Raw genomic sequence first — 14,450 nt, forward strand, 5'->3', positions numbered from 1 at the left:
ATGAATTATCTATTCAAAATATAAAATGAAAAACTTAAAAAAAAACAAACCACAACTCTAGATGAAGGGGTAAATTGAGTGTTGTTTAGTGGGCCATATTTCAGTAACAATAGAAAGCCTGCAGAAAGAGCTTGCATGGACCAATGATGAATGTGTCGTGAACGTAGAATCATCAATACCCCTTAAAAATATGGAACATGATTAAAGGGCAGGGAAGATCACCAGCACGACTTTTTCAAGTAAGTTCTAAAAGCTGCCCACTGATGTTCAAGAAAATAAAGAAAAATTGCTTCTAATGCTTTCAAAGTCAAGGCTTTTATTACTGAAACGTGATCCCATGTGAAAGCTTCAGCATTGTTAAAGCTCACCTCTTACAAGATTAGCAGTATGACATTTTCCCCTCCACTGAGAGCAGCTGACTGAATTATTTCTTCCAAGGAAAAATAAAAATGGACTGTGTAATGCTTTAATAATATGGGGGAAAGCATCCAAAAACGGTAGGAAAACTTACCTACACCACATATGGTAAACTGTGGTTTCCCTACTTTGTATCTGTGTAACACTTTGTACACACACACAATATATAGATTATAAACTCCTGAGTCATTAAGTCAGTAGATTTATTTATCCTGAACATTCCCAAGAGTACGTAACACGAGTTATCTGGCCTCGTTAGAAATAAACGACATAAGGTGACGGACTTCACACACGCACAAACTCCACTGAGACGGTGATGAGGAGTTCCTGGAAATGGAACTTGCACAGAACCCACAGTCTCGGAGGAGACCCAGCCCTGGCATTCCACACTGGCAATGGCTCAGCTCTCCAGTCACTTCACATTCACTGAGTCAGGACTGTCTCTGCCCATAATTCTTCTAGATGCTAATCACACAATTGTTTAGTCAAACCCCCTAGCTACAGTGATGTTTGTAAAGCCTTTCATAAAAATCAAAGAACTTCCAACCATCCTTAATTGCATGCATACTGATCTTTACCTAGTTTCCTTAAACAATTTCTTGCAAGGGCCTCATTAAGCCCATGCCTCTTAAACTTCCATCTTAGTCCCCTCCCATTGGTTCTCACAAACCCACCCTGTCACCTGCATTCCTTTTTCTCAACATTTGCTACCAAAAATGCTCCACCAGGACACAACATAATGACAATATGGTTGAATGCTAACTAGCTAAAAACTTACACAATAATAGCACTAAGTGCACACAGAAAAAAATTAATACTGAAACTGACTGCAGGAGGCACCGTAAGAGCTCCACCCTTAACTCGCCTTCTTTCAGCACTTTTCAATTGCACCAACATTTCTTCCAGGGCTTTCTCTGGCATACAGAGTCCATTTTGGCCACTCTCACAGCACTTCCAAATTATCACTCACCCTCGAGTTATTGGTGTTTAAGTATCCCAGCCCCCTCGGGCCTTGTTTGCTCCATACTGGCTCTCAGATTTCCCCTGTGGAATCCAACTCCAGTTACCACAGTTGTTAACTTGCCATCTATGGCCTGCCTTTCCTGACCCTCTCACTTGCCAACTCCCCTTGGAGAGGTTCCTGGGATTATCTCCTAAAGTAATTGACCCTTAAACAGCATGGGTCCACTTGCAAGTGATTTTTTTTCAGTAACTACCTGTACTGTTTTCGGTCTGTGGGTGCAGGTCAACTGTATGCGTCGAGCTGCAGCATCTTACATAGGGGACTTGAGCACCCGTGGAGTTTGGTATCTGAACGGGTCCTGGACCAATCCCCTGCAGATACCAAGGGACAACTAAGTTTCCAGGGAGTCAAAAGTTACATATGGGGGCCGGCCCGGTGGCTCAGGCGGTTGGAGTTCCATGCTCCTAACTCCAAAGGCTGCCTGTTCAATTCCCACATGGGCCAGTGGGCTCTCAACCACAGGGTTGCCAGTTCGATTCCTCGACTTCCGCAAGGGATGGTGGGCAGCGCCCCCTGCAACTAAAGATTGAAAATGGCACCTTGAGCTGAGCTGCCACTGAGCTCCCAGATGGCCCAGTTGGTTGGAGCATGTCCTCTCAACCATAAGGTTGCCTGTTCGACTCCCGCAAGGGATGGCTGGCTGCACCCCCTGCAACTAGCAAGAGCAACTGGACCTGGAGCTGAGCTGCGCCCTCCACAACTAAGACTGAAAGGACAACAACTTGACTTGGAAAAAAGTCCTGGAAGTACACACTGTTCCCCAATAAAGTCCTGTTAAAAAAAAAAAAAAGTTACATGTGGATTTTTGACTGCGCAGGGTTGGGCACCACTAATGCCAGTGTTGTTCAAGGGTCAACTGCACTTGTGTTGGAATCTGGCTCTGTCTGTTCTGGGGGAACCCAAAACAAGACATTGACTACAGTTTCATATATGCCTCCTTCTTCTTAGTAAAATATTATGAAGACAATAAAATTACAACAAAGCAGCACAGTATAGGGTTGTGTTAAATGGGGTATATAACAGGTACACAAAAATTGGCATTAAAATTGCTTTTGTGGCATACAACATAACTTAGTAATCTAATTCATAAATATTAGAATATACGAAATCATTTGGAAATCAAGGGTTTACTACAAAGCTTTGATTAAAAAAAAAAAGTGCAAGTTTATTTCTTAGCCTTCAAAATAGCCCACATTTTTATTTTTTAAATTCCCCAAACTATCACATTAAGAAAGAAAAAAAATCCTTTTAACACTGTGCCTGAAATGGCTATCTTCTGAATCCACAAATTTAACCTCTAAAAATGTGTTTGAGCAAAATAATCCAAATAGGTTCTCGTAGGTAAAGGATGCCCAAGGTTTACCTTCCTTTTCCTCCTCTCCTGAATAAGAGATTTCATTAAATAAAGTATTTTTCATTTTGGAGCAAAGTTGTTATTTAATTCAGGTTAACTGCCATGTCTTGATACTTGTTACTCGCAGAACGTAAGAGCACTATGGACAGGTCTGGGGGGTATGAAGAGGATATTGCCCCCTGGGGCAGAGTCTATCCTCATTTCCAGCAGTCACCCCCCCCCCCCAAACACACACACACACACACACACACACACTGCCATCACAGTAGGGACAATGAATGGTGCTGTCAGGAGTAAGGAAAAAGCAGACTTGTGTGTTACTGTGATCAAGAAAAGTTCCTGCTCGTTCTGGAGGAAAATAGGAGAATCTTTTAAAATGGTAGCTCAAGCCTCCTTCCAAAGATCCCATTCATTCAGAGGTGTCCATCATTGAGTATCCATGATATTTACAGATAAGCTTCTCTGTGTAATACAGATATGGGTACGGATATAGATGTAAACATAATTACCCTGTTCTGTATGCTACTGTCACTTCCCAGAGATCAGGGGACAAGTCTGAAATGGCTACTGCAGCTCTTACAGCAGCCATTGTAAGGATGAGACTATAAAATGCACTCAGACATATCCTGAGTGAAGTTGTGCTTCAAGCCCCTTCAGTCACAATAGTTTAAAATTAGAATACAGTATTAATAGTGGAGTTAAAAATCCCAGTCTCAGTTGTGTTTGCCAGCTAAATTCTAAGCTTTTTTGAGTTTCCTGTCAAAAAGGAAAGACATGCATGATAAGATACTTCCATTTCAGATGATAGGTGCTTCAAAAAAGCTATATAATGACAGTATTACAATAAAAAATTCTAAGAGCAGACTGAGAACAGCTCCCCAAAATGTAAAACCGTAATTGTTAATTCTGTTATACATTCATGTCAAAGCAAATCTTCCTCAGCACCTATAAAAGAATGTGAAAATCAGAATGCTTTTCAGTTCAAGTCACACACACCAAATCTAGCTCTGAAAATATTTAGCAATCTTCATCTTTAGTGCCTTCAATTTAAGAAGCAATATTCAGTTTAAAAGGTGCTCAGTAATTACTTCTTACCAATAAATAATGTATTCTTAAGAATAAACAGGTATCTCATTTTAAATTATATACTCTGCGATACTTTGAGATTCAAATTAGAGATACAGAATTGGAATGTAGACCTTTTCTTTGGTTCTGTTTTAGTAGAGATAGGGTTTTCAGTATATTATTAACTATATGCATATATATATATATGCATATATATATATATGCATATATATATATATATATATATATATATATATATATATATATATGATTAGTTAGTTATATACCAAAATGAAACTTTTTATCCCGGTTTCTTTGAACTGTTAACATGTGCGAGTACACACAAAACACACCATAAGACAAAAAGACAAATCATTCTCACCACATATTGGAAAAAATAATTCACTTTGTGTAGGAATTACCGAGTGACATTTCCATCATAAAATTTTCTCAAACTGACACTGTTTCAATGAAGAAGACAGCAAAACTACATAATGACTGATTCCTTCATTACCTGTCTTCATTGAGATGATGACTTAAAGTCTATTCCTTCTCAATCTTTCAGGGATAAAGAATAGGTCGTTATAAATCTTCACATCCCCTTCTTCCTTCCTCATAATACTTGGCCCAATCCCTTGCTCAAAGTAGTTGCTCAATAAATATTTGTTGAATGGATACACTAATTAATTCCATAGCACAAGTCATACAAATACAAATGAGTATAAATGAGCAAAATAGAGAATGACTCAGCTGTGATGGTCCTACTATAGAAGGCCTTGGGAGAATTCAGAATCTGTAATGACATTATAGCATTATGGATTGGGTATAAAAAGACCAGTGTTATAAATTACATAGCAGTGCCAAGAAAGTAATCTTACTTTCAAATTAGAACTTGAAAGAACAAACATCATCGACATCAGGAACAAGATGTTTTTCTTTTGTGAAAAGTACACTCACTGCCAACCAAATTTGAAAGGCATAAAAGTGAACTACCTGAGAAATGAATTCAATATGTGGTATTACACAATTAGAATGAATTTACCCAGCCTAGTTTCCTCAGCTTTTCAAGCTCAAAGACAATGAGACCCAATCTTTGAACTAACTGGTGAGTAAAGCATTCTAAGATAATTGCTCTCCAAGACTATAAATGATACTAAAAATTAACGGAGCTGAATAAAAGACCAAGAGAATAGTCAGAAATCTTTTAAAAATTGGGGAAAAATATATATGTACAAACAGGGCCATTCACACTTCTTCTTTTGATAACTGGCCTTATTTTGTGAACTTGAAAATTAAAGGGAATAAGAATATTTTTTTTAATTCTTTTAAAAAAGAATATAAAAGAGCTTCCGTTTCTAAAGTTCAGGTTGGCATTTCATGACATTTCCCTCTTGTCAAACACAGTAAATAAGATATAAGCCTGTCCATTAAGCAAAGAAATGTTTAGAAATAACTAAGTAACCTTGGGGGGCAGGGGAAGATCAAGAATGGCTGTTATAACAACTCATTCTAAGTATCCTTTCAGCAAGAGCCTACAAAAGTGAAATTCAATTAAAACAGAAAAAAATTTAGTTTTACCAAAAATATCAACCACCCAAACACAGCATTCATAATTAACCCAATATCACAGAAACTACTTTAGCATTACCTAGACACAGAAACCAACGAAACTTTTCATATAAAGACAAATTTCAACTTGAGTCGTAAACATACGAAAGGTACTCTACAGTTACAGAAAACTGAATCTGCTATCTAAATAAGACTAAATTTAAGACAAGCAAACAGGAAGGGACGGAACCAAGAATCACAACTAACAGATTAAATCTACAGTTTAAAAATCATCAGAAAGAACTGCAAAGTAGAGTCAATGATCTGAATACCTTTGTTGGAGCAGTATCCATGAAAAGCTATAGAAAAAAAAGAGAGAGAGAAGGGCGTAAAACTTTCATATACACTCCAGAATCCAGATGAGATGTACACATTCCAGTTAAATATCCTTGATTTTAGGAAGTTAAAATCAATTGTATCTTGGAAAATGTTTTCAGAGGTAATCCCTGCCTAATACGGTAGTCAGCACTTCTAGAAATTATGTGACTAACCTTGGAAGCTAAAAACCAAATAATATAAAAAAACAATATGTGAAGATTGGTTAGCTCCTGCCAAACCAACACACTCTCTTCACTTTTTTGCCCACAGCAACCCCTGCACCTACTTACCTCACTCATACTGGTGCCTGTCCTAAGTGAGGACCAGCTTTGTAATATTCAGATAAACCACTCTGGTCATGCTTTTCATTTCAACTTACAGAGAATTATAAAAAGAACTGTAATGTGATGACCCTTAAAGGATTTACTAAGATTTAAAATATTCCGTAGCTAGGCTGGGAAGGGAAACAGAATACTGGCTACTAAAATTACTTTTTCCCAGTATAACAAAAATACAGATTTAAAGATTTAATTTATTTATGTTGACACCTACACCTTTCAAATACATTGTATCTCTGTGCTACATTAAGCATGGAAAGGCCTTTTCAAGGGCAATTTGTCCCCCACACACACCAAATAAATGCCGTCTGCCAATAATATACACCACCAATATCAAATCTTTTGGATCTATGTAATACTTTCTTAAAACAGATGTACTAGAGCACAGTCATGCTTTCAATTAACTACACTGAAAAATGTATATTCTCAGTAAATAATGTAATGTATTTACTTCCTATAACCTTCTACCTGAGGCTCTCCCATGAGGCCTTTGAATCTTAGCTGCAATTTAATATTAGACAACATATAAACTCTTCAGTATAATAAAAATTCATAACAATAGCCTCAAAAGCAAAGGAAGGGCTTGGGTTTATTCTTCCTCTTACAAAGAATCTTTAAAGAAAAACCTCCCCGTTTTTTCCCAAGAACAGCAAGGTGCCAAATCTCCTCCGCTGCTCTGAAAAATACTGAGCCACCCTCATCTGGAGCATTCGTGCCCTGAAGATCACTTAGAAGCAAAAAAAGGAACACACTGCATTTTCACTGTGCTGATTCACCAAACCTTTTGTGCAAGTACACGCACTGAGAAATGTCTGCTTCTGAGCTGGGAACCCTTCCGGCACTGATGACTGTCTCAGTCTGCCCTTATGTCTCCAGCCTGGCCTACTGCTGGCACATTTGTGACCATCGACAGAGCCCTGACTGTCAACACGGCACCAAGCAGGCACTTCACATGCCGCCCCTTCATTTCAGCCTTCCAAAAACTCTGCGGACTTTTATTTTTAAATAGATGGGAAAGTCGTGACTCCAGCAGTGATTAATAACCTGGCTGTGTTCAATCCCCGTGTGGGCAGACACATTAGCTTTCCCCGGTGTCGTCACGCCTAACCCAAAGAATCAGCTCTGCAAAAACTCTACTCGTCAAAGATTTTCTTCCTCAAAGATTGCAACCATGAAATGGGTCCTCTATACCCAGGTTTTTCCCTCAGACCCTCCAAGGTCTATTTTCTCACTTATTACAGAAAACAAACTCCAGGAGAGCAGGAACTATCTCTAGCAGTGGCCTATTTTTAGCACTTGAGGAAAAAAAAGCCTGGCACAGTATTCATTAAACACATTTGTTGAATGAATGAAATATCTGGAAAATCTGGGCTGTACTGATAGCCAATTTGGAAAACAGTATGAGCTCTGGAGGACCTGAATTGTGTACTTAAGTTTGCTCATTTTTCCAAATTCACTAGGTAATTACTCATTTCTCTAAAAATTCAACTTTATAGATATTGCTTGTGGAGCATCTACTATGACCTCGTCTACTAACCTAAGTAGCACAGGACTAACCAGTAGATGTTCAATAAAACGTGCACAACTCTGTGCAGCAACTTTATCTGTTGGAAACAGTAAGTCAGGTAGTCACGGCTTTCCCAGAAAGAAACCATCAATTTGGCCAAAGTTACTCATCTCTGGTCTTGGCTTCTTCAGAGGGAAAAGTGGATGGTTGTGCTATTTCTAGATGATCACTTGAAATTCTGTCAAGAAACAAAACACCTGTCCTATCAATTCAGAGATCCCCAGAGACTCTCTCAGAAACTTCCAAGAAAGGTCATTCCACCCTAAAAATCCACAATGTGGTTTCATTCCAGCTTTCCCTAACTCCAACAGGAACCTGGGAAATTCATGTCCATTCAAAGGCACAGAGAAGTTACATTTGCACTGACTGGCAACTCCTGGCATTAGTACTATCTATGTAACCCGATTATTCCACTTGCCCTTCCTCTCTATGCCCAGCCATTCTTTATGTCCATTGAAGCAGTAACATTGAAGCTGTGTTAAGTTTTTATCTGTGTGTGGTGCTGGAATGCCTCCGGAATTAGACATAAAGCAGAGACCATGACACCATCAGAAGTAAAAGATTTTGAAGAATTAAACAAGCACATAAATCAAGAAAATTAATTCACATCATGTACAAATTTAAAAATAAGTATAGAAGTCATAAACAAGAAGAAAAATAATACTACGTACTTTGATGAGCTTCAATTATTGAAACTCAATCATCTACTATATGAAACTCTTGAAAAACGAATTTATTTCTTTCTTGAATCAGTGTCCCGGATAACAGCATCCCTTTTCTGTCAAGAAAAATATACTTCTATCACTGTAAACAATGAATATGAATGACTTTTATATAGCAAGCATTCAATAAATACTTCTTGAATTAATGAATACCCTGTCTAATGATGTGGTGTGATTTTTTTGAAATCCTAAAAAGAAAAGGGGGCAAGCAGTGGTGTATCTGTTTAATTTTATTCGATGAATATCTAATATACCATTAATTAGTGCTTTCAGATGACAATCATGACCTCGAGTAGAGTTTCTCCAATAAAATGACTTACTGTTATAATATAGACACTGTTTAAAAGGTAGAGCATCACGGCAGACATTGAAAAAAATTTTTTTTAATTGATGACAAACCACCAAGAATCTTTTTTTAGCCAGTAGTTATTACCAATTTCCTTTACTAGTCAGAAATTTTAAAAGTAAAATAAATTGAATTTCTGTACCATCAATCCTATAAATTACCAAACACAGAGGTTATGCACCAGTGTTATTATAGTCTTTAAAAACTGCTTCCCTCTGTTAATAAAGAGGAAAGGGGAATGCACACTATCGTTTATAGAGGGCCCTATTTACAGGATAAGAACATAGAGATCCAAAAGATTCAGATGTCTGGCCGCAAGGAAGTTCATAGGAAAATAAAAAACCTGACTGTGCCCAATATTTGTTCCTTTGGTAATTCTTCCATCTTGGAGTTTATCTAGTTCCAAATCCAATTGAAAACCTTCCTCACTTCCCTTCTTCCCTCAGCTTCCTTGACTGGTAACAACTCATTCTGATTATCTTTGCTCAGTATCTCTTTAGCATTAATATACACAGTTTACACTGTATTTATGAACTTTCTTTCACATGGCGCACGGGAACTGCACCAGGAATACAACTCAGGTAAAAATCCATGTCATTGCACATGGCAAGAACTCAATGAATGGTCAATGACAGCTTGATGGGATTGGAGTGAGAATAAACACCCCCACCCATCACCCCCATCAACTAACACCAAGGTTGCCGGTTCGATCCCCACATGGGCCACTTTGAGCTGTGCCCTCTTTAAAAAAAAAAAAGTCAAGTGGCTAAAGTAAAAAAATAATAATGTATTTAAGGGCAGAGTGGGCAGAAGTGATAATGTGCATTAATTTTTACAAACCAACTACACTGGGAAAGAATTTTCATAATCCTAAAACAAGTTGGCGAGGACACAAAACACCTAGTACATTGCTGGTGGTGCAGCCACTTTGGAAAAAAGTCTCGCAGTTGCTCAAAAGATTAAACATGAAGTTACCATGCGACCCAGCAATTCCACTCCTACGTATATACCCAAAGGAGCTGAAAACATATGTCCACACAAAAACTTGTACACAAACGTTCATAGCAGCATTGTTTATAATTGCCCAAAGTCTACTGATGAATAGATAACCCTGTATATACTATGGCCCAGCCTCTTCACTTCTAGTTTACTCTACAGATATAGTCACACATGTAGATAGACATGTACACTGATGCTACTGAAGCCATTTGCAGTAGGGAGTGGAAGACCCTCCCCCCCCCCAGAGTAACTATTTATTACCATTAAATAAATCACACTTCAGCCATACAATGCAAACGTTCATAGCAGCATTGTTTATAATTGCCCAAAGTCCACTAACCTTTAAAAAGAGGATTGCTCTGGTTGGTATGGCACAATTTATATAAACTTGAATATGCATAAAGGAAAGAAAATATTACTGGAAAGACGGTATCTATATATCTCCTGTGGTACCATTTGACTCTAAAAATGTGCATGCATTGCTTTTTAAGAAAACAATGATAGGGGAAAACAAGTTGGCAAGAATGGGACCAGGTTGTCATTTGCTGTGGATGAGGCCTCAAGCCTCCCTACAAAGCCAATAAAAAGTAATCCCCACCCTGCATCCAGTCACTTTAATTTGTCTTGTGTATCACACCAAAACAGACTGATTCAGTATTCCAGGAATTGAAGATTGTCACTAAAGGACACCTGGAGAAATCTCAAGGGAAGTTAACTCTCTTACTACCCTGGAGTGATCTCACACCGAGGCTGGACCCTACCATCATCTGAAGTAACAGCATTTTGATATTATATACTGCACCAACTGTTTCCTCAATATTCTGCTGGTGATACTCTCTGAACTTAATTCATTGGCCCCTGTCTCAGGAAAGCCAGCCACACTGCATTGTTTTCCTCCATAAAGGAGGAAGATTTACTCCAATGATTTTGTTGTCAAAAACTTCCTAGAGCCAACCTAAATGTTAGGAAACTCTCTAAACAAGTTAGAAAACATAGATACATTTAAATCCACATATATTTTTTCATGGCTTTAGATTTTAAAACCATATCTACTTGGGCCTAAGCAGTAACTAAAAGCAAATGAGGCAGTTTTGCCTGTACTAATATAAAACAATAGATCTGCTAAGAAATAGTGTGAAGAAAAACCAATGTGTAAAACAAGATGTTGTATGCTACCTGTGCTTGGGTATGGCAGAGAATCTCCGTTTGTGCACTCCTAGTCTATTTCTGGAAGGATTCACAAGAAACTAGGAACATGCATTGCCTCTGAGGAAGGACACCCAGAGGCTGAGACCAACTTTTCACTATACTCCTGTGTACCTCTAGAATTAAGAGTTCTGTACCATGTAAGTGCGTTACTTGCCCTAAAATGAAATGCTATTAAACAGTTTCTTTGAAGAAGTATAACTAAGGAATGCATAAAGAATGTGTGGGTCCTCCACCCCCAGTCCTTCTCGGCAGGGCCATCTCCGCGGAGTGCACACCATGGTGGGACCTGGACTCATCATCAGCAAGCTGGCTGCACCTCCTGCGGCGGTACGCGCCACCATGGGCCCTGCAGGTGCTAGCTGGGGACAGGGGCATAAGGCAACTCCTTCCTCCTCCCTCCTCTGTTCCCAAGGGCCACCCACCAAGGTTGAGAAATCTTCCGCTCTACTTTTGGGTTTTTCTAAAATGGATCTTAGTTTCCAACTATCCATCAACCTAGAAAATAATTTCTACATTTCTGTGTTTGTCTGAACGCTTTCTAAATTAATACTCTGACCACTCCAGTTCACCTAGTGCATCAAAAGCTAAGGGCGGAAAGCCATTTATAAAAACCCCAGACACACCAAGGTTTACGCGAGATGTACACACTACGCGTCGCAGGAAACAGACTGCAAATTCCCTCAAAATTGTAGACCGCTGTTTACAAAGCGTTTCCACATACATCATCGCATGTACTGCTTTCACACGGTTCAGTGTCGATCCTGGCAAACCCAACAGCTGCCAAATTGGATTTATTAGTCTTCAAGAATTGCAGAATCAGCACTAATAATGAAACAGCTATCGACGGGCTGCTTTTCTACCTGCGGTGGCTGGCTGCGATTTCTCAAAAGTGACAATTCTGGGCATTCAGCATGCTGAAGGGTTCAAATGCCATCCACGTGACACGGTGCTTCTCGAAGCCCGGGAGAGGAATGACCCCGTGCGCGCGCTGGGGAGGGGGCAGTGCGGGGAGGGCCAGGGCAGGGAAGTGGCTGTCGCGCCCGGCCCGGGTACGCCGCATTAGGCGGGACTCCATTTCCTACCCAGTAGCGGCGGTTTGGCAAACGCCACACAAACAGGGCAGCTCCCATGCGGGCGTGTTCCGCGCGCTCGGGGAATCCTCTGGGGTGACTCCGAGGTTCAGACTCCTGTGAGGGCCAACCGAGCTGGCACCCCTAGGAGGCGGTTAGCAACCCGAACTTAGAAAAACCCCGTGGCGCCGAACTGACGCCAGCCATTTAGAAAGGTGACCCTCGGCCCACCTTGCTGGCGTGGGAGGGAACCAAACGGGTAAAGTTACAGCTCGCCACAAACGCAGATGGCAACTCGGGGTAGAGGGGCGCTCCCCGGGCACCCAGTTCCAGGAGGGGGTGTGGCCGGCTGCGGCTTTTATGGGGGTGGGGGTGAAGGCGCCTTCACTGCTGCGGGAGGTGGGTGGGCTGGGACCACCGCGCAGAGTGCCGTGTGTCCAGGGCGCCCCGCCACGCGCTCGCCCGCCGGCTCACCGGTGATGTCCAGGTACAGGTCCTCCGGCTGGTCCAGGTGATGCAGTTCCTGCGACGTGGAGCTGCGGATCTTCTTCACTCCCAACGAGGACGACGAGCCGCGCCGCGAGCAGGGGGGCGCGGCGGCCCAGTTTGGCCGCCGCTCGTTCTTCCGCTTCATGGAGGCGGCCGCGGTCCGTTATGGGGCCACAAGCATGGCCCCGCGCTCCCGCCGAAGCCCCCGCCAGCCCCGCGCGCGGGCGCTCGGAACAGTGAGCGCGGAGGGGCGCTGCGGGGACGGCGGGCGCCGGCCGAGCCCGGCAGGAGGCGGCCGCGCAGGAGCTGGAGAAGTGGCCGGGCCCACCGCGCCTGCCCCGCTCCCTCCCGCGGCCGCCACGGAACCCGCGCCGCAGCCCTGGCTACAGCGCCTCCTGCCGCTGCCGGCGCCCCCCAGCCCGCCCCCAGGTGCCCGCAGCCCGCTGGCGCTGCCGAGACGACAGTGCTGCCGCGGGCAGCTGGGGCTGACCGGGGTGACCGCTCGCGTCCACCACGGCCGCGGACGCTGCTGCCCAGGCACCCGAGTACAGCGGGCCGCGGCGCTGGGGGACCCCAGGAGGGCTGTTCCGTGGAGCTTCATTCACAAAAAAGGGCCCACAACCCTCCTCGCGGCCTGCAGACTAAGGCCTTTCATTGGTCAGCGAGTCGTGACGTCACTGAGACGAGGCCTTTCTACAGGCAGGTACCCGGTGACGCCATAAAGAAAAGTCTGAGTGGTTCCGCCAATCAAAGGTAAATGTGTGCGGCGACACTCCGCTAGCTCCCCAACTTTTCTGTTTCTTCTGTGTTCCCCGAATGCGAAGACCCCAGTTCCCACCTTTCTTTAATGAGTCACCAAAGCTTTACACAGCCTCACTCCAGTAACTTAACTCCAGTTCTTTGGCATTCATATATTTTAAAGGATTCTTGGTTTCCCTTGTAATCGCGCCAACTGGAAGGGACTTACTTTTGCCTTGGCTGCGGGCTTGGACTGAGTAAATTGTCCGCTGCTGTGTAAACTTAAGGTAGAGTAGGTTTCAGAATTTACAAACTGTTCAAATCAACTGTGCTCTTTTTATCCACCTATATGCAGCATTCAAAAAGAACAATCAAGGGCTACTTAAGGAGTGGATCAAACTACCGTGGAGATAGTATATACCATAGTGGTTTGACACCTCGTAGCTCCGCATCTCGGAATCCAGTGCCCGCCTTAACTCAGTAATTTTATAGACCAGTTGCTATGTTTTTTCTTACCTAAAGGGTCTACCGGTCCAATGATTGAAGTATTGAAGCAAGTGGCGAATTTAATACTTGAACTTTTATTTTGCAAACTGTAATCATATACCTTTGTTTTTCTACTGGGTTAAAATAATGCCTGACCTTTGTGGAACTTAACCAAAACTGTCATCTTGCAGGGCCTTTACACAAATTTCCATGGTAGCATCTAAAACGGTGAGAAAATTGGAGGGCAGTCTTTGCATTTCATAGCCAAAAATTCTACATTTTGTAAACTATTCCTAATTTTTCACGAGCATTTTCACGTCTACAGTCAGCCTCTAAAAGAGAACGGTGAATTTAAGTCAGTCCTCCGGGAAGCCTCTCAGAAATGCAAGTTTTCATGGAGTATACCTCCTGGAGGGACTATTTGACTTCTATTGTTGAAGGCCTTTACCTTAATTACTGCTGATTAAGGAGGAACGAGGCCTGGGGGAAGAAGGTTCTGCTTGTTAGTCTCCTTGGAAGTCTGCAACTAGAGGTCAGCCACTTAGACCTGAAGCTTAATAATCTTGTTCATTCTTCCCCTATTTCCCGTAAGGAAATCGGTGAAGTTTTGAAATTAAAAATGGTCTATGTGTTTGTCTGTAGGGGCAGCAAAGAAACAAGAGAGAGGCTGTGAAGTGACGTGCAAATGACCTGGGTAAGC

General features: G+C 42.0%; 1 protein-coding gene across 7 annotated transcripts in view; it reads right to left on the reverse strand.

The window, feature by feature from the left end:
- The window catches only part of CDC14B (cell division cycle 14B), an 82,349-nt gene extending 69,649 nt beyond the window's left edge, over nucleotides 1-12,700 (reverse strand). For 4 of the 7 annotated variants that reach the window (XM_074330262.1, XM_074330263.1, XM_074330260.1 and 1 more), the window contains exons 1-2: nucleotides 12,512-12,700; nucleotides 5,741-5,767 (exon numbers count right to left, since the gene is read on the reverse strand). In XM_074330262.1, the coding sequence (XP_074186363.1) occupies nucleotides 5,741-5,767; nucleotides 12,512-12,671 (187 nt within the window). In that variant the 5' untranslated portion in view covers nucleotides 12,672-12,700. The remainder of the gene's footprint in view (nucleotides 1-5,740; nucleotides 5,768-12,511) is intronic. The other 3 variants (XM_074330264.1, XM_074330261.1, XM_074330266.1) reach the window with 1 other exon arrangement.
- Nucleotides 12,701-14,450: the final 1,750 nt, after the last annotated feature.

This window comes from Rhinolophus sinicus, linkage group LG04 (genome assembly GCF_036562045.2).
Source record: "Rhinolophus sinicus isolate RSC01 linkage group LG04, ASM3656204v1, whole genome shotgun sequence".
Classification (NCBI taxonomy): Eukaryota; Metazoa; Chordata; class Mammalia; order Chiroptera; family Rhinolophidae; genus Rhinolophus; species Rhinolophus sinicus.